We start from the raw sequence: 21400 nt of genomic DNA on the forward strand, positions 1-21400 counted from the left end.
CCTTATCACAATCCCTTATCACAGGTGATAAGGGATTAGTGTACCGTTTGTGCTGGGGAGAGTCCTTTAGATAGAAATAATTATTATTATCCAAAAGACGGCTGAACAGGGCGTTTCAATGCAAATGGGCAGGGCTTATTCTACCTGAGCACAGGTGCAGAGGTGGGCAGATCGTTAATGATGCAGCCATCACTGTGATTCACATCAAAACTGACATCATATATTTGTCTCACAATAGACATATTTCATTGTTTAAAAAACGTGAACTCCTTTCAATAAATGTATGTTTGCAATTCCTCTGAATAAAAAAATAAAAAACACCAAAAAAAAGAGAAAAAATCAATATTTAAAATGGAAATGGCTCAGATTTTGGCAAAATAATTTGTGGGGATTCCTGTTTAAGCCCCACTCCCAGACTAAAGGAGGCGATATTTCTTCAACAGATAATTCACCCAGGGAACCATGGCGACTGTTGAAGAGAAGAAAAATAAATAGAATTGAAAAAAAAATAGATTTGATTTCACATAATCCTTCAAAACATTACATTTTCAATTCTGTAAACTCTTTGGCGTCCAGCTCAAACTTAAAATAGCAAATATAACATTATCAGAAAACGACGAACAACACGTGCAGATTGTTTTTTTTAAAGCATCTTTGCGATGACCTTGCATGGCCAAGACGAAATCCCGATCCCACCCAGAGGAAGTGGCACCGGACAGAGGAAGATGGCCGTCATGCAGTTCTCTCCCAGTCTCTTCGAGCAAACAACACGTTATAAAAACAAATCATGGCGTCACAAATAGCCTCGCTCATCCAGGCCTTTGGCAGCCACTGGGTTCCACTTTGCGGAGGGCTTATTGCTCGTATGGCCTGTGGAGAGAGGGGACAGTCAAATACATCAAACAGCAAAGAGCAGGGAGGCGGCTCCTCAGTTCACAGCAGGGATCACAATGGGTCCAATGCCTGCTAAGATTGCACATTTTTCCCTAAAATATTGGTGAGGCTAAATTATTATTATACAAAACAGCATCCACCCCATGTGCTTATGAGTTCATGTTTCCTATGAGTTCATGTTTCCTATGTGTTCATGTTTCCTATGAGTTCATGTTTCCTGTGTTTCCTATGTGTTCATGTTTCCTATGAGTTCATGTTTCCTGTGTTTCCTATGAGTTCATGTTTCCTGTGTTTCCTATGTGTTCATGTTTCCTATGTGTTCATGTTTCCTATGAGTTCATGTTTCCTGTGTTTCCTATGAGTTCATGTTTCCTGTGTTTCCTATGTGTTCATGTTTCCTATGTGTTCATGTTTCCTATGAGTTCATGTTTCCTGTGCTTCCTATGTGTTCATGTTTCCTATGAGTTCATGTTTCCTGTGTTTCCTATGTGTTCATGTTTCCTATGTGTCCTATGAGTTCATGTTTCCTATGTTTCCTGTGTGTTCATGTTTCCTATGTGTCCTATGTGTTCATGTTTCCAATCATTACGTAAACAGCGGCTATCTTTAGCCATGTGCACAAAACTCAATGAACCGAATGACGGCAGTAACACTTTTCCCCTTCCACAATGTCTCTGAACGCATTGTGTTGGCGTCACTTACTTGGGTCCGGTCTGTGTTTGGGCGGGTCCTGCGGGCGGACGTCGTGGGGGCCGGGGTCTCCGCCGGCGCTCCGCAGGGCCTGCGGGGGGGCGGTGGGCGTCAGCACCAGGGGCCTCTGGGTGTGGTACTTGAGGCGGTACGTCTCCGTCATGCAGTGGTCCACGTTGAAGTACGTCGTCAGGGCGACCTCTGGCCCGGCCGCCGCCGCCGCCGCCGCCGCCTGCTGCTGCTCTGCCCCTCCCCCACCCGTCGTCGGCGTCGATGACGACGACCTACTTCCGGAGGCCCGCTCCCGCTCCTCGCCGTCCCAAGACGACACTGTGCTCCGCTCTGGGTCCGAGCCAGACCTGGAACTGGCCTCCGAGCAGGACTTCCGGCCAGGCGTCTCTGACTTCCTGTTGGGGCTGGTGTACGCTGTGGCGTTGGAGGCGGACCTCGGGGGGAAGGGCTCCTGGAGGAGACGGGGTCTGAAGGTGGGGTGGGTCTGGGACGGGGACCTCAGGGAGGCGGTCCCAGCCGGCCCCTGCTGCTGCAGGGTTGGCTGGGCGCCGGGCGTCTCTCCCGGGGAGAGGATGTGGGGGTGCGGGGGGAGTCGGGGGGACTGGGCGGGGGTCTCGCCGGCGCCGGAGCGGTAGGCCCGCTCCCGGTCCTCGGGTTCGGACAGCGCCAGGTCGTCGGAGCTGTTCCACTCGGAGCTGCTGGTCTTGGTCACGTGCCGGTGGGCGGGGCTTCCGTCGCTGTAGCCTCTGGAGGACCGGCTCTCCGACTGGTCGCTGGGCGGTCCGGTCCGGCTCTCGGAGCTGGTGGAGTCCTTCTCCGAGGGGGCCGCCCTGCGCACCCCGCCGCCCCCGCCGCCGCCACCACCGCCGCCGCCGCCGCCGCCACCACCGCTCACCGCGTGCTTGGACTTTCGTCTGGAGACATCAATCAATAAATATATCTTTAAATATTTACATATAGGGAGAGAGAAACCGCTGTCTGGAGTCTGTCTGCAGGCATCTGAGATGTAAAATATGGAACCAGTCCACCACAGGCCTTTCACACCTCTGACCTCTGGATAAACTCCGGAGAATCAGGTCAGGAGATGATCAGGAGTGGCCCTTTCACACACGCAACACACACCAGAGATAAGCCGTGTTAGACATGTTCACACGTATTTGAGACACTCTGTATGCTTTAGTAGTCGCAGTGTTCTCAAAAACATGATATCAACGTATTGATATTATCATATCAACGTATATTAGACGCAATATCAACAGAAGAGCGGAAAGCAGAAAGAAGCTGGAAAGCAGAATACAGGCAAGAAGAGAGACGTACGAAGCAGCTACACTCTGTGATACAAAAACGTCCTCAACACGTCAGCAGCACCGCCACTCGCTCTCTCTAAATCCTAAATCTAAATCCTCCGGCTCTCCAGACTTCACACTAAGGGCCCCGTAGATTTAACTCTGGCGGGGCAGATCACACATACAGCACCACCGGGGATTACCCGGATAATGCCTGACTTGCGGTGCACGTGTGAAAGGTGGTGTTGTTGGAGAGAGAGGGTGGGTACCTTGTGTTTGGACTGGTCTTCAAGTGGGAGTGTAGTCCCGGGTCACAGTTCTTCCCCTGGGTCCTGGACTGTTGTTTACCTGAAGCCACCAGATGGACAGAGTCAGTGCTTTTACTTTACCTGGACTGATGTACAAGCAGCAACATGCGAACCGTCGGGTTGGGTCGTTTTCGAAAAAATAGTGATGAAAACAGCTAAACCCACACGCACACACAAACTGTGGAGACTGTGGAGGTGTGTGTGGATGATGGCTGGTTCACACAGCCTCACCTGGCCGATTCTGATTGGACGCAGGGTGAGGCTGCCCACGTGTTGCACATTGAGCAATCAGTGTGCACAGGTTAAAGCAGCCATCACCACACACCCTCAGGGAGAGATCTTCTACACGGCAACATGGACAACCAGGCCATGTATCGTTACATGCAAAACATTCAATAAACCGGATTTTGATCTTTGTCTGGAGGAGCTCAATAAAATAAATAAAAGCCCAATAAAAGCACTTATTGTATGTAGTACTTAGTTATAATACTTAGTTGTGTAGCATCTTATCCTAGCTAGCTTTTTTGTATACCGGGAATGGGTTAATCAAGCGATTACTAGTGCTTTGCACTTGGTTCTATGAACATCCTTACCGTACCGATAGAGATATATTGTTTCACCTTCTTCTGACAAATGTACTTATTGTAAGTCGCTTTGGATAAAGGTCTCTGTTAAATGCCCTGAATGTAATGTAAATGTAGTACTTGAGTAAGTTTTAAGACAAGACGATATAGTAAAGGGAATATGCTCCTGGCTCACAACTCAAAAATCCCCAAATGGAGAAGCAGCCATTCTGGCCCTGAACCATCTCACAGTGGCTGACTGTACCAACTCAACGTCAGGTCAACTTGTTGTGGCCTACATTCAGCGTTCTCTTCAATCTGCTTTCTGGAGCGGGGCCCTGTCTGACCGCCTGCCTGGGATGCAGTTCTGCCCCGCAGCAACAAGATGGCAGCAGAGTGAAAGTCACAGCAAGGTGAACAGACCGGAGCATGCTCAGTAGAGGGCGCTGGGTTTAAAAATAGACGTGTTATGTTTGTTTTTTGTTTTTTTTTCTTCTGTGCCGTTGCCCTGGAGAGACGCACGCAAGAGGCAGCCAAGAGTTGAACTGTTGAGAGTGTGTGCTTGGCTTTGGCCTCGTGCTGTACGTCAACGGAAATAAATGAACAAAAGCGTCCCATATAGGGAGCAGCGGACAGCAGCGCCAGCAGTGCTGCCCAGCTGTGCTCCCTGGCCGGGCTTTTTTGGGATTATCCTGGGATTAATGCGTGTGCCGGGGTTTATTTGGTGAATAGGTTAAAGCAAGCTAAGAAGGCAAGCAAATACACCAACTGCTGCACCCGTATCCATGCTTCACCCTGGTGGAGTTTGGTGAAGCCCCTTTGAGGGTGCTGTGAATGAGGCTTTTTTATGTGTTTTTTTATGGTAAACTTTTTTTTTTAATTATTTTGTAAAAACATGTAACCGTAGCATTGTAACATGTTCCTACTTTTCTCACTTAAGCAGGAAGAAATAAAACCTTATTTGTTCATCTTAAAAAATGAATTGAACTTGAATTTTTTTTCATAAAGATAATGAATAAAGATTGTATTTGAACTTGACTGTGTGTGTGTGTGTGTGTGTGTGTGTGTGTGTGTGTGTGTGTGTGTGTGTGTGTACAGCTTAGAGAGGCACGGATGTAGATCATAGGCCTTTAAAGCTTCTCAACATCCTGCTATTTCTCAGAACATTCCTCTTCATAAATCCTCTACACAGAAACAATGGCGTAAATAGGAAAACTGGCTTGAGTCAAGCGATAGAGAGAAGGTGCTGTTCCTGCTCAGGACCATATTCACCGTCATAGAACGGCGGGATGCTGGGCTGCCTGGACTCTAGAAGAATAAAGGAGACATCTAGTCGATGTACAAGTCCTTCCATGCAGCTCAGTATCTACTCGTCATCATACGTTGTTTCAAGGATTACGTGTGACTTTTTCCATTTCATTCACTGTAAGCCCAAAGATGCTAGTATTAGGTTATTAGGGTCATTGCCGTGTTTGACTATTAAAAAACACATAATGGACAGGAATTAAATTTTTTTATTTTACCACAACAAATAGTACTTTGCAGCGTATCCAGAACGCTGCAGCGCGCCTAATATTCAACCTACCTAAATTCTCCCATGTGACTCCCCCCTCTTCTGGGACCTCCACTGACTCCCTGTATTAGCTCGTATCAGATTCAAGATGATGGTACTGGCCTACAAGGCAGTCAATGGAACTGCCCCTGCCTACCTCCAAGCGTTGGTCAAACCCCAGCTCGAGCACTCTGCTCAACTACTTTAGCTTGTCGTATGGTGTCGCCATCGCTAAGAGCAACCGAAGGGCGATCATCAAAGTCACAACTCATCTCTGTTTTGGCACCGCAGTGGTGGAACGAGCTCCTTGCCGATGTCAGGACCGCAGTGTCGCTCAACAGCTTCCGCAAAAGACTCAAGAAATAAAAGCATCTGCTAAATGCCCTGAATGTAATTTAAATGTCGTACTTGAGTAAGTTTTAAGACAAGACATTATAGATGTATACATAACTTACCATTGTGTGGAGGAGAACGCATTGCACTTTGTTTTTGATGCGGCTGGCTCTTGCTACAATAAAAGAAAAAAAAAACACAAACAAAAGTTGTGGATTAAACTTCTGGTGAAAGGAAAAATCAAAAAATCAAACCCATCATAATCGAATATATGTATCTGGTAAATTGTGGGTCATTTTTTTTATTTCGAACAAAATAGAAACCATTTTTCTTGGACCCTTGCAACTTATGCAGACTGGACATGACCAGCGACTCTGATCGAAGGAGTTTATATAAATGACTGACTCAAACATAATAAAGAAGTAGTGCCGCACACTCCGAGTTCAGAAGTTTAATTGAGGTGATAACGTTTCGGCCGAGCTAGCCTTCCTCAGATCACATGTGATCTGAGGAAGGCCAGCTCAGATCACATGTGATCTGAGGAAGGCCAGCTCGGCCGAAACGTTATCACCTCAATTAAACCTCTTAACTCGGAGTGTGCGGCACTACTTCTTTCTTTTTCAAGTTTTAGCCCAGGTTGCCAGCACCTCTTGATCTGGTGTGCGTTTGCATCTCTCTCATATGACTCAAACATAATAACTATACCTTAGTGAGAAGGTTTCCTAAACACTAGAGGAGCTGTACCTTGGTGAGAAGGTTTCCTAAACACTAGAGGGGCTGTACCTTGGTGAGAAGGTTTCCTAAACACTAGAGGAGCTGTACCTTGGTGAGAAGGTTTCCTAAACACTAGAGGAGCTGTACCTTGGTGAGAAGGTCTCCGGCGGCAGCTTCCTGTCCTTGCTGGTGGACCCGTCCACCCCGGGGGAGTCCGGGTTGGTGGAGCCGCTGCTCAGGCGGTCGCTGCTCTCGTAGCCCGACTCGGTCCTCTGGATGGTCCAGGTGTCGCTGCGCAGCAGGGTGCGCGGGCCTCCTCCTCCTCCTCCTCCTCCCCCGCCCCCGCCTCCTCCCTTGAGCCGACCCGGCCGGCTCTCGGACTCCACCGAGCTGTGGCTCTCCGTCTCCAGACGCTGTTCGTCCTCATAGATGGTCATCAGACACTTCTGCTGCTGCTGCAGCTGGCGCCGATCGCCGTCCCCCCCCCGGGACGGGACGGGCTCGCGGTCCCCTCCTCGGAACTGGACGGGCTCCCGGTCCCCTCCTCGGGTCTGGACCGGCTCCCGAGGCTCCCGCTGGACGTGCGCTGCCCGGCTGCCCTGGGGGGACGGCTGGGCCAGCCGGCTGAAGAGGCAAGGAGAGCTTTACTCAAGACAGCGCCCTTCCAGCGCAAGGCCGCCCAGAGAGCTGTTCCGAGGCAGGATTCACGTTTAAAGAACAATATGACAATAAAAGACAATAAAAAGACAAAGCGTGGGTCACCCCAAAAATATGAATTCACACCTCAAAACAGAAAATAAGGTTTCGAGGTTGGTTTTGTCAGTTTTGATTGAGAGACCTTGAGTTGGCAGAAGTTACGTTTTAAACTTTTAACAAGAATAAAGTGTTGAATGTGTTCCCCCCTCCCGTGAGGTCAGTGTGCGCTACCAGCGGCCTCACCATGCCGCGGTGCAGCCCTGGGACCCCAGGAGGTGGTGCTGCAGGGTGGGGTGGCGCCGCAGCTCCATGTCGCTGAGCACGCTGTCCACATTCAGCACCTCGCGCACAGGCCTCCACGTGGCCTTGGGCCGGCCCCCCCGGGCCTTCTCCGAGGGCTCCTGCGGGACGCTGTCCGGCTCCGGCCGGCCAGGGGAGGAGGAGGAGGAGGAGGAGCTGGTAATGGTGCTGTTGGTGGACCTCCTGCTGCTAGAGGCTGGGGCTCCACGGGGCTCCTGAGGGGCCCTGCTGGTGGAGGTGGAGGCGGGGGTGGGGGTGGGGTAACCAGAGGACTTGTCCGGACGGGGACCGGAGCCGGAGCCCCCGCCTCGAGTCTTGGGCTCAGCAGGCGCCTTCAGGCCGTTCTCCATAGGAGGGGACAGTCTGCAGTACGGCACCCCTGGAACAGAAGCCCCTGGTTCACAACCACCATAGCCCCCTGGATGGACCTCCAGAACTGTGGAGGGACACCCTGGTCCTGTAGGACCATACACCCTGATCTTACAGGACCGTACATCCTGATCCTACAGGACCATACACCCTGATCCTACACCATACACCCTGATCCTACAGGACCATACACCCTGATCCTACAGGACCGTGTCATAGAGACCCCTTCACTGACACACTGGACAGTTACCATGAACCAGGGCCTTATATCTGTCTGGTCATTTTGGGTCTTAGGGACAATGTGGTCTAAACAATTTGGCCCAATATTGAACGAGAAAGCTGCAGCCGTAAAATCTGAAACGTTGGGGCGATTACACTCCCCTGCTTGTTATTATGTCCAACCAAGTCTCACTCAAGGAGACTTTTCATTGAGCGAGACTTGTTTGGACACAATAAGAAATGGACTAGGATCTATGGCAAGAAAAGAAGTTGAAGAAAGAAGTTGTATTTCTCTGTTGGGATCCTTTCCATAATGTTAGAATCAAATCTGAGGCGGTCAGCGACCAAAAAAAGCACTTTTAGAGGATGTACACTGCTGCAATCTCGCTGAATACTGGACCAATTTCCTAATTAATTGATCCATTGGTCAATTAGACCCAAATTTTCAGCAGATGGGGTCCAAGTTCTCCTTTAAGCACCGTCAAGTTAATTGTATTTGTTTAGCCCTTAATTAGAAAGTTCCAGTCTCAAACACACACACACACACAGACACACACCTTTCTGCTGTGCGTGGTCAGTTCTGTGATGCCCTCGGTCCTTCTTGGCGGTGGCACAGCCTCGGGGGAAGCCCTCCATCTTGGGACTGCTGAGAGGAAGCCTCACTGCGGAGAGCGGTCAGAGTTGACCAAAGGACATTAACAGATTATCCTCCAACCAATGACGCCTGTTGACGTTTTCTCATGCAGGTTGGCATCTCCGATAAATGTGTATGATAGGTCTGCAGACCAAAACCTGAGAAGCTTGAAAGCTTGGGTAACCGGGGGTGAGACCAACACTAGAGCCACCGTGGAAGACAAGCAGACCCCCCCGGGCCTCCAGACTCACCACACATCCATTTGTTATCGCCGCGGCACACTCTGTGGTCTAGGGTTTGCAGTCCCTGAGATGTAAAATATCATAACAAAGTGACAAGGCTGAGGCCCACCGTTCCTGTTAATAGGACCATCTTTGGTCTCCTTGGTATCATGACTCCATGCTCTCCACATTAGGATCCTACCTGCCACCCACTCTTTCACCCGCCTAACCACAAGTTGCGTTACGTTCAAAGTTAGTTTATCGGTCAGCACATTGCAGCACAATAAACAAGCCTGGCTGTAGTTCTAAGAAAAAGACAATTGTTTGAAATCCGATTTGCTACGAGTACACACGCTCCCCCACATGAATGCAACTGGGGAGGCCCCGGGGCCCTCTGGAACCTGAGCGGACCTCTGCTGTAGCCTGCAGTAGACGGGGAGGGGCCAGTAGTGGGCTGTGAACGCCCTGGCTGCCGCTGTGGGGCCCTGCATTCTCCCTGCCTGCCTCAGGCTTCCTAGGCCCACTCACTGTGGACACACAACACGCTTTTATAGCGAAAGTATGCACTATATGGCTTGTACGTGAGATGAGATGTTAGGTGGGAGTTATAGTCGCCATACATACTGCCAAGTGCGTGGAGAGTTTACACACGACCATGGCGTATATAATCATCAATCAACATTTGATTCAAATAATGTTATGAAACAAATGAAGAAATATCACTTCAAATATATATTTCATCATCAAATAGTTTTTAAGCCATGAGGAAAAGGTTTGAGAACCAAAAGTATGATGAGGAGAACTACAGGCTCTCCATGCTGCAGCCAGGCTGTGCTGTCATTATTAATCAAATCAGCCTTTTTTAGATTCGGATTGACTTAATCTCACATGCATACGCAGGAGGGAGAGGTGCTTTTCCTTCAAAACAAACATTGGTTTAATCCCAGTTTATAGCAAGACAGACACACGACACAGAGCAACACGAAGGTTGCTAAAACATCAGAAATGTCGGGTAGAAGCTGCAGAATATAACTGGAGGGTAGAAACTAAATGAGCTGTAAGTCATCGCATTTGCTGCATTGTTTCCCCATGTTATAACTGACACACTCTTCAACTGAAATGTATAGAACAAATAAGACACAACTCCAACACAATCATGTAGACATGAAAGCACCAGTCAGTAACAAGTGCTTTTTCTGCCTCCTGTCCCCGGGGTTGTGGTGGATTACAAATCTAGTTTCATCAGGACTTGTTTAACATTAAATAGAAGTAACTCAGAGTGGTTAACTGTAGATCAAGAATCGGCAGCTTGGGTCGGGCACAACAGACTCAAATTCCATTGACCACAATTAATCATTTATAATAAATTAAAATCTTCCAGTATATAATTGCAGAAATAACAGCATGTCATGTTATTGCAACCATGAGGGGAATACAAAAATGTAGATGAAAACTGAAACGACTTACAAATACACATCCCCCCTAAAAGGCAAAGATGACAAATCGACATCATGGAATCACAACCTATAGGAAGGAACTACCAAAGCGTTCATCTAAGCTTCAGCTCAAGCCAAAACTAGTCTCAAAACAAAATCCCTTCTCCACAAACTTCTAAACCGCTACATTCCCAACACTAACCAAACAAATTACTTACAATGTTTCCCACCATACCAGGGCCTCTGTCCCATGCCAGCCGGGACGCCCGGGCTCAACACTACAGAGCAACAATCCATCTAAACGCAGACGGACACCATTTTGCCCCCTCCCGAAAAAAGAAAAACAGAACAGTAGAAGACAGAAGACAAACCACCGGGAGCAGGTCAGAGAATGGAGTCACACAACATGGGAAGCATCTGGCAGGACTGAGCTGGACCGAGCCAGAGCAGGCAGGGAGAGAGAGAGAGAGGGGGCGAGGGAGCAGGGATTAAGGCAGGGCGCGTGGGTGATAATCTGCCCGCGTTGCCCTGTGCCAGGTTCAACCCAGAACACCGGGCCGGGGGGAGATCTCCCTGGCATGGGGAACGGTTTAAACCTACTCTAAAACAATCCCAGCGCAACACACACATGCACAACATAATCGCCTGTGTTGATGTGAGATTGTTATTATTTAAATGACGCTATTTGTTGCAATGAAATGATTGTTTTTAATGCTAGGCGGGAACGGTGAGGTACATTTTGGAGGTACTCTGAGAGATTGTTTTGGAGCGGAGGTGAGCAGGGTGGAGTTTAGCAGGGGATGGCAGCACGATCCCCGCTGTAATCCGTATCAAACTACTCATCTCATTGGCGCTGCTTTACACATTTTGTTCCTGTTTTAATCCACCTGAGGTACTGAGCATTACAGCTCGGAGTTGGATGTGATCCCTGAACCGAACACCTGCATGCCTGATCTCATGAGTGAGAACATTGCAGACAGTATCAGTGGGAGTGTGTCAAAATTCACCCCAAACTCTTTGCTCCTAGCCTCATGTATGAGGTAAAGACGGACACATACTTTGTCTGTGAGACGAAGAGTGTCCAACCCTGTACCGTCTCTAAAGCAACGTACAACTTAGACCAGATGCATGTAAGACGTACAGGGGTTAGAAATCCTGCTCAGAGATAGCAGGCAGGCTGAGGACATTGGGAATCGAACCCAGAGCGTTTCAGTCTGAAGTCCACAACACTTTAACCATTACAATTCCCACTGAAAGAGACACACAGAACACCTTTATGCTCAGGTCCCGGAATAGATGCACACATTCCGTTTTGAAAAAGACATTTATTTTCTATTCTGTCTGTCAAAACAGTAAGTTGAGTGGGTGCCAACAGATTTGTAGCCATACTTGAGATGGGTGTGTGTGAAAATATGTTAAAAATAACATCATTTGTGTTTCAGTGTTTGTAAATGCGTAGAGAGATATGCAATAGGTGCACAGTGTGGTGATGACGCAATCTGGCCGCCACACAGCGAGGCCACACAGCGAGGCCACACAGCGGTGTGGACCAGCGGCATCTCGCCGGACGGCGCGGCCTTACCTGCGATCTCCCCGTTGATCCCGTTGGCCCGGTAGCGGGGGCACATGGTGGTGTGGCGGGGGGCGTCCTCGCTGGAGATGTGGGTGCCCTCCGGGTTGGTGTAGAAGATGAGCAGCGGCTGGTAGTGGCCGCGGATACACTTGGACGCCACATCCTTCCACTTGGAGCCAATCTGCAACACACAGGGTCTGGTCTGAGAGCGCGTAACACACACACACACACATATAGGCAGGGACCGTTTGAATGGGTGTTGACCACCAATGTGACCATGTCACAGTGTTCACCTCCTCAGCGTGTACAGGACAATTTTATGAATGCAACTTCCTCTATAGTTGAATTTTTGATAACTTGTGGGAGGTGGCCAACATTTTAGACTTTGAACTAGCCCGAACACCCAGCTAGGCCGAAATGCTACAAAGGTGTACTGTTGTAAACTCAACAATTACAATTTTGTTGTGAACCAAAACGATGACCTCACAGCCCTCATTAGCACTTCACACAGCAATATGTTGCGTGCCTCTGAAAGCAGAAGTGCGGTAACTGCGCACTCCACACGGGTGACCCACCAAACAGTGGGTACGGTTGGTTGCAGTCTGCCACCTCACCACTAGAGGCCACTAAACCCTACACCCCTCCCCTTTAAGCCTCTACTGACAGTAGACGGGACGCGGGCGCTGACCTCTTTGACGGTGGCGTCGTCGAAGAACACCCACTTGCAGGACTTGCTGTGGTAGGCAAAGGCCGAGTAGTGCTTGCTGGAGAAGCAGATCATCCCCACCAGGTGGAGCTCGCTTCGCTTGGCGTTGTCGTCGGTTACGCGGTTGAACATCTGGAGGAGAACACACACACACGTGGTTGGACGGCCATTTTGGAATACTTTGTGCTGATAGGACAAAACTTGTTTTTTTATTTTGATTTGGGTATCAACTGAAAGAAACTGACAATATTGATTACAATTATTGTCATGTGTGTTTTGACATGCTCAGGTATACTTATATTCTCCAACGATGGGGATACAAATTTAAATACAATGCGATATAAACTAAGACGACATTGCATTGCTGTTAACAAGATGGGGTCACACAGCCCAGTGACTTGTGTTCATGGCGTTCTTCCAAACGCCATGTTGTACAAGTTGTTCTCACCCCTGATAGGTTGAGGCGCGGGCCGAGGGAGCGAATCACGTCGTCCGTGAGGTCGGACTGCTCCGCGTCCCACACAAAGCCGATCGTCACGATCTCTGGACAGTTCATCAGCACACGCCTGATCCTGATGCTCTGACCACACTGGCTCTGCACGCACACACACACACACACACACACACACACACACACACACACACACACACACACATCAAGCAAGACACAGACACACACACAAAGACCCAGAAAGAAACACTTACACACACACACACACACACACACACACACAGACCCAGCAAGACACACACACACACACACACACACACACACACACACACACATACACACACACACACACACGCGCAACCAGGATGCACAACCAGAGGCACAAACAGACGCACACATGGCCAGATGGAGATGCACAATCAAACAGACACCACACACACACACACACACACACACACACACATACACACACAAAAACACACACAGACACACACAGACACACTTTATTTGAATGTGGGCCAGTGAAGTATTTAAAGCCCTGGATAAAGGGCTTTATAAATAAACTTAACTTGATGTTAAAATCGAGTGTTATTCTAGACGGCTTTGAGCTCCGAAAATAACAACTCTTTGACAACAAAGTAAGAATAAAACGTGACATTTGTAGCAAGCAAAGCTGGCCTCGGTTATGTCACCACATATGTTTCCTTCAGTCCCGCGTTGTCCTGCAAAGTCAATGACAACCGCATGATGCAGATATGCTCAAGAACACGGGGGGGGGGAGATACAGGACACTTAGCCACGCGGCAATCTTACACACACACACACACACACACACAAGTGGCCGCCAGCCGTAGCCAGGGCACAGGACAACAACAGTGGATAAGCCGGTCCTGCTATTTATAGCCCATCTCCAGTCTGGCGCCCGCCCCTTCCGGATGCTTCAAGTGCAGCGCTACAGAAGACCGGGACAAAAGTTTCTACCCCTGCCTCGACGGGCGTGCTCTCCTCCTCGTCTCCGTAGAGGCGTGTTCGGTGCACTTGTCTGTGCCTACGCGTCACATATTCACAGCTGCCAGGTGAATTGTATAGACACATCAACCCCATGGGAGTTTAGTCCTCAATACAGTCATTTACCAGGAAACTTCACTAAAGACCCATTGATTTGTATATTGTTCTGAAGGTGTGTTTCAATTGTGACGATATGAATGTGTGATTGTATTGTGACGATATGAATGTGTGATTACGTTGTGACGCTATGAACGTGTGATTACATTGTGACAATATGAACGTGTGATTACATTGTGACGATATGAACGCGTGATTACATTGTGACGATATGAACGCGTGATTACATTGTGACGATATGAACGCGTGATTACATTGTGACGATATGAACGTACGATTACATTGTGACGATATGAACGTGTGATTACATTGTGACGATATGAACGCGCGATTACATTGTGACGATATGAACGTGTGATTACATTGTGACGATATGAACGTGCTCACATTGTACAGCGCTAGTTTACTCGTTACTATGGTTACTGTGCTGAAACTCATTCTTAGTGTCGGTTAATTTTAAGCCAACGCCACCGATAGGGGCTTCGACTGAGACCGCGCGCCGTGTCGGGGCTCAGCAGCACGGTGCCGCGGGCGGCTGTGGCGGCGGCGGTGGCGGAGGCCAGGGTGTGATAACAAACCAAATCCCTCTCAGAGGGGACTAGCGTGAATTTGGAAATAAATCAGTGTCACCGCGTGGATTACGGCACACCGCCGTGTCTTTGAACCCAACAAAACTTCCAAAGAGGCCGACGCCAAACGGTAAGCGGATGACTCCCGGTGGGTTGTCTCCTGTGCGGGAACGGGGTGGGGGGGTGGACAGAGACGTACCGGGCAGCTGCGGAGGTCTCCTGAGGTGTTGGCGGCCTGGAGCAGCTCCCCGAACATGTCTGCACGCTGGCGCTCGCTCTTTCCCAGCAGGCCGTCCACCTGCTGACTGGGGGGACACGGGGTGGGGGGTCATTGAGAGGGGACCTCTGCAACCCAGAGCAGGGGGGGGCACTTCTGCAACCCTAACCCTCCACCCCACACTGTCCGGGTTGGCTTCAGTGAAGATGCCTGCTATGTCCATGATTTTTTTGGTTCATATAATTTCGGCTGAAATTAAATAATAATTATACTTGAGAATTATTTTCCTTTGAACTTTTAGTCCCTATTCGTTTGTTTCCATATTTCTTGTTGAGTTGTTTCCCTTGTCAAATCATTTCAGGTTTGCGTGAGAAGTGTGAAATTAATAAAGTTTGATTGCTTGAGTGATTGAGATGAACCACTAAGCCCATAACCCGCTCACATGTTAGTTATGCGAACATGTGATGAAGGGTTGCTGTGGAGCTCAATTGGACGAGCATCCACACTGCCAGGGTATGAGTTTGATTCCCGCCCGACCATGCTGAGAATACAATTCGACGATGTTTTGGATGAACCTCGACCAAAGGGCATGGAAATGAAAGGTCTGATTTTATTTTTAAGGTCTTCTTATTCAGCTTTTAGAGGAGTTTTACTGTTATTATTAAATAATACAACAAAACATAATATACTGTATATTTATCTAAGCATTTCTCAAGCATGAAGAATGCATGGAACATTACAAGACGAAATGGAAAGAAATGAAATGTGTCATGCAGTGAAGGAAGTTACCATAATGCAGTGAAGGAAGGTACCATAATGCAGTGAAGGAAGGTACCATAATGCAGTGAAGGAACGTACTATAATGCAGTGAAGGAACGTACCATAATGCAGTGAAGGAACGTACCATAATGCAGTGGTGGAGACATAATGTACCAGCTCGGTGAAGGGGTGCGGGTCCGAAGATGCACCACAGCTGCGACAAACAAACTGTCGAGGAAAAGATTCAGAGTTCACAATATCAGTACATTTTCTTTGTACTTTACGCCATCTTCACTTCACTCCAAATAGTATAGTAATAGTATACCCCCAATGACATAATTCTGTAGTATACCCTCAATGAAGTCAACAAACGTCATTCTGTAATATACCCTCAATGAAGTCAACATCATTCTGTAGTATACCCTCAATGAAGTCATCAAACACATACACTAACCCAGATCAACCCCTCAGTATTTGCCCTGTCTTTAGGCAGTATTTGCCCTGTCTTTAGGCGTACCTGCTCATAGAGAGTCATGGCGAACTTCTGGTGCGTGATGCAGGATTTGGACGAGCAGCCGTCGGTGGCCGTGTCAGAGACGATGTGCAGATGGATGCGCTCCAGGATGTTTTCCTACAGGCTCAGGGAGGAAGATACATTATTCTGATATTCAAAATGTTTTCATAATGTTCATATATTTTGCACATATATAAAAAACACCAATAATCAACACAAAACTAGAATAAAGCCGTAGTTAATATCTGCAATGAATCATTAACCAATCGTTAGTACACATTTTCAGCTGCTATTTTCAATTGTAATCATTTAACAGGTGGGTATATTGTAGTTAAATGTTCTGTTTTCATACACACGTTCATACACACACATACACTATTTTAGTAATATAAGAAACAATGAATGCATGCGTTTATAAGCATGCCCCAGTAGGAATCTAACCACTGACGGTATTAATGTTATGCTCTAAGTACCAATTGACCTAGACAGCACAATCATTGTTAAATAATGCAAAGGGAGGTTTCAATAGAATTGTAGGGTCATAGGGTTTGAGCTCAGAAACTGATTCAAAGTCAGTTACTCCTGCTGTTGGCCCAAAACCTTTCTCCTCCGTCAGCCATTTTGTATTATTCTGTTCACAATATGAACAGCTGGGCGAGACGCAAATCTCTTGGGGGCAATTTCAAACAAAAACCAGCTCCTAACAGAGCACAACTCCTTGGAAAAGTCTCACACTAAAATGGTGGCTTTCCATTTCAATTAACAACTGAGCCTCTCTCTTTGGGATCACACCATTCTGTCTTGACAGCGTTATAAGGTAAAGGGACGGAAGGAAGGAACGGGATGGTAAAATGTTTTCTTTAATCTTTCTACTCCTCAGAGTCACATTAGAGCACAACCAACCCAATGCCATCCTTCTTCTACATCTCTGCCTTCGAATGTTTCTTTAAAGCAGTGGCTTTCTGGACCCAGCAAGGCACCAAGTGGGTCGCCAATGGGGGGGGGGGGGGGGGGGGGGGGGGGTGAGACATGTTTCAGGCTGGGGGGGGGGGGGTGAGACGTGTTTCAGGCTGGGGGGGGGTGAGACGTGTTTCAGGCTGGGGGGGGGTGAGACGTGTTTCAGGCTGGGGGACTGGGGGGGTGGGGGGGGGACTCACAAAGCACTCGGCGGCGTCGTCCATGAGGCCCAGCTGGAAGCGCTGCTCGTCCTTAAAGGTCTCGGCCAGCGCGTTGCGGAGGCTGTCCGACGCCAGGGTGCGCTCCCTGCTCTGCTGGAACTGCCCGAATATACTCTGTGGAAACACACACACACACACACACACACACGCATGAATGCATGCACACACACACACACATGCGAACACACACACACACACACACGCACACACGCATGAATGCATGCACACACACACACATGCGCGTGCACACACACGCATGCACACACACACACACACACGCGGGCACACACACAAACACAGGCGGGCACACACACAAACAAGCATGCACACGCAGGCAGCACACAGACACACAGAGACACACACACACACACACACACACAGAAAAAGAACAACAGTAAAGGAATGTTTTTAAAGATAATGTTGGAAGTTCATCATGATGACCGCTATCGTCATATTTTCCATATTGCCATGCAGCCTAAAGCGCAGACTACCTCATCAGCAGAAACTGAAACGGAATACTTTTTTTCATTTTGTTTATTTATACAAATCTAAAAGGATTTTGTGCAAAATAAATTTGACGACAATGCAAGATATTTACTGCTTTAAAATACGATGAAATAAAAAAGCACAAACCTTTAAAGCACAGAAAATACACGCATCGCCAAGACAAAAGTGCCCTGAGAGTTGTCTCAGGCTTCTCCTGAATATATCTAACTGCCACAGCACCTGTAGAAACACCACAACACACAGGCCATCGAAAAGAGTCGTCAGCAAAGACATACTTTGAGTACCCTGTATATCATTAAGAGTAAAGGATTGATTCTGCAGTGGTTAAAGGACACAGATGGCTTAATTACTGATTAACTACAATTCAAACAGTCTCTATCAGCATAGGGCCTGTACATCAGAATGCCTTATGGGCTATTCGATGGCGATAGTCTGCCATATTCAGAGGACTCAAGAGAGTTGTCGTGCTGTAAAATACAAAATCAGCGTAAATAACGTGTAACCTAGGCTGAGGAAGACTTTGTTTTGCCACGTCTGGCATGAGAAATGCTGTGGCAGTTAAAAACACATCATTGTCTTCCCATAATAAAAACATTACAGTGATGTTATGCCCCCCTAAAGTATGGGGGTCATTGTGATGTACAAGCCCAACGCATCATGGTTTTTACATTGTTAGCAACAGCATACGCCAGGAGTTCTTCCTAGCATTATATGTTTTTAGTAGCAGACATTGTGAGGTTTTTACTATAAGAGCGGTTTATTACCTATTAAACTATATTACCTGAACAGCACTGTTGAGGAAGCAGCTGTTCTGGCCCGGTTCGTTGAGCAGGCCTTTGGTGAGCGCCAGGGAGAGCATGCTGCCGGGCTGGTAGGACTTCTTCAGGGCCCCTCCTGGTTTCTTGAACAGCTTCACCCAGGCCATCGAACTCGAGCCCGTACCTATAAGCCAAGAGCATGCATTAAGTAAGGAATATACCAAGATGGGACTGTCCCATTTTTTGAAATAATGAAGAACTGTGGAGAGATTGGATCGAAGCAAAGCGGAGGCTGTTTACCACAGAAGTGTGTGGGGTTACCACTTTACAATTTAGGAAATTAATTACTAATTCTCTTTCGCGGTCTTTCGCGGTGCTTTGAAGGTATTGTTTTTGCGTTGTGATGAAAACGTATCAATAGTTGTGTTTCAGTTGTTCATGTTGGAGTTGTAGCACATTCAAATCGGAAAACGTTACAAAGGCGTGGAGAAATAATGCATACCCTTGGAATGATATTGACCGTTCAGGATTAGATAATTAAACAATGCTGGAGTAAAGGATCTTGATAGTCTTTTAGGTGTTGTTTTTGGCACAGTCACAGAGTATGCAAGTGTTGATGTTTTTCTTCACTCTACAGTCTAACCTCATTACAAACCATCTAAAAACAGCTTCACACAATGAGGGCATCTGAAATAATATTAGCTCCAGTCTTTGATTTTCTTCTGGATTACAATAACATTTTCCACAATAGTGGAACATTTATATGTGTTATATATTATTATGTTATATATGTGTGATATTAATATGCCACAAACAATCCTCAATGTTAATTTTTTTTTGAGTTTTGATTCGATGGATTTATCGATTGATTACTTATTTAAAATTTCCTTTAACTATCTTGGATCTTGATTTTGGTTCTATAAACCAGCTGGAGACATTGGACGGGGTTGGCATTGCATCACTAATCCAAATGGATGAGCAGTGTGGTGGGTTGCCAGATGCATCGTGTGTTATCCCCCTTGACCGGTAATCTGGGATCCAGCAGTCCTACTATGGTATGGCAAAACTTCCGGAGGGAGACGCGTTTACAGATCCCTATCTCCAGCTACATGATTGGTCGAAACAGATCCGACAGGAAGTGGAACGCCCCGTTCACCCAGATTCAAGCTTGAAGAATTGATCAGAATTTAGATTTGAATCTAAAGTCTGATTTGCGGGCCTACCTTGACCGGGCACAAGGGGGGTCTTGCTGTAGCTGGACATGGTGGGCAAGGGGAGCTGGTAGGGGGGTCTGGCCATGGCCTGTAGGCTGTCCTCTAGCCCCACACGCCTCCAGGGCTGCTGGGGAGGGAACGCAGCATGCTGCTGGATTCAGCCCGGCGCTGGCCCGGAGCTACTGGTGGACATCGAAGGAGGACACAGTGGAAACCTGCTGGGGGAAGCAGAAGGGTGGACGACAGTTATGAGGACTGACGTCACCAGCGAGGACATTCATCATGAGAACTGACGTAACCAGCGAGGACCTTAGTCCTCATAACTAAGGTCCTCGTGGAGGTGGAGCGTGGAGGTTGGTTATGAGGACTGACGTAACCAGCATGGGATTAGTTATGACGACTGAAGTAACCAGCATGGGGTTAGTTATGACAACTGACGTAACCAGCATGGGGTTAGTTATGACGACTGACGTAACCAGCATGGGGTTAGTTATGACGACTGACGTAACCAGCATGGTTAGTTATGAGAACTGTTTCAATTAATTCTGTTGTGTTCAGTTGAGCATTCAGTTGAAAACATACAGTTTGACTGTTCAACCTGTTAATCTTTGAACTTGAGAGACGGAACGCTTTAAGAAAAAAATATTTCTAATCAGTTTTGACTTCTACAATTATAGGCCTATATGAATCCTAAAAAACGCAAATAAAAAAAATAAAACATAAATAATATATACAAATTGGTGGATATTTCAAGTACAAAAGATTACAAAATATGACTTGATATATTTGCTATGATGAATAAGACTTTTGAATGCATGCAAGATCGTACTGGACTGTGTAGTGATGTGATGGTGATAGTGATGGTGAGGATGTATATGGTTTACAAAACGGTTTTGGTTTTGAAGAAATATTTAAAACCAAAACCGTGCTGACATAATGTGTGTGTGTGTGTGTGTGTGTGTGTGTGTGTGTGTGTGTGTGTGTGTGTGTGTGTGTGTGTGTGTGTGTGTGTGTGTGTGTGTGTGTTCCCTTCTGACCGTTAGCTGTTCATTGATGCCGAATGAATGGCACTATTATCACTGTTCTCATCCACATGTATCCCATATTACTGCTACAGATCTATAGGCTATGCCTGTGATACATTCATCGCCCGGGTAAAAGGAGCAACATTCGCTGAAACCATGTGATGTCATGCCGCGCCACTCTCGCTACTAGGGTTCAGCAAGAGGGCTGATTTACATTGACATTACCGACTGAGTTGTCATGCTGGGGTTATTTTTCACCAGCAAAACAAGCAATGTTTTCCCAGCGACTTGCATGCTTCCATAACGCACCTCAACTGCACCATTGGGCAAACTGATGCAGTTACAGGACACACTACATCATATGCCGCAACTTCCACTGCTCTTCAGTTCACACATATACAACCATTGTTGTGCAAAACAGAAAAATACAGCATGCATATACTCTCGCTTTCTCTTCTCGTGAATACTCACCTTATAACGGTCCGAGGGGATTGAGTCTGCCCGCCCACACCGCACGCGTCCGGGCAGTCGGGTTGTCAACAGACGAATGTAATACAGCAGCGTCTTCCTAAATCTT

At 47.5% G+C, this 21400-nt stretch overlaps 1 protein-coding gene across 1 annotated transcript; it reads right to left on the bottom strand.

Annotated features, from left to right (window-relative positions):
* Positions 1-793: 793 nt before the first annotated feature.
* usp53b (ubiquitin specific peptidase 53b) lies at positions 794-21362 on the bottom strand (the record flags this gene model as incomplete). The annotated part of the gene is made up of 18 exons (XM_084465846.1): positions 21295-21362; positions 19808-20016; positions 18608-18768; positions 17953-18045; positions 17299-17433; positions 16145-16258; positions 15773-15855; positions 14851-14956; positions 12955-13101; positions 12489-12638; positions 11810-11981; positions 8494-8598; positions 7292-7727; positions 6500-6976; positions 5761-5813; positions 3152-3230; positions 1597-2510; positions 794-870 (listed from the first exon to the last, which is right to left on the bottom strand). The coding sequence occupies exons 2-18, from the start codon at positions 19881-19883 to the stop codon at positions 794-796; spliced, it is 3378 nt and encodes a 1125-aa protein (XP_084321972.1). The 5' UTR covers positions 19884-20016; positions 21295-21362.
* Between the last annotated feature and the right edge of the window lie 38 nt (positions 21363-21400).

The sequence above is a fragment of the Micromesistius poutassou genome (genome assembly GCF_964030765.1).
Source record: "Micromesistius poutassou genome assembly, chromosome: 3".
In the NCBI taxonomy this organism is placed as follows: domain Eukaryota; kingdom Metazoa; phylum Chordata; class Actinopteri; order Gadiformes; family Gadidae; genus Micromesistius; species Micromesistius poutassou.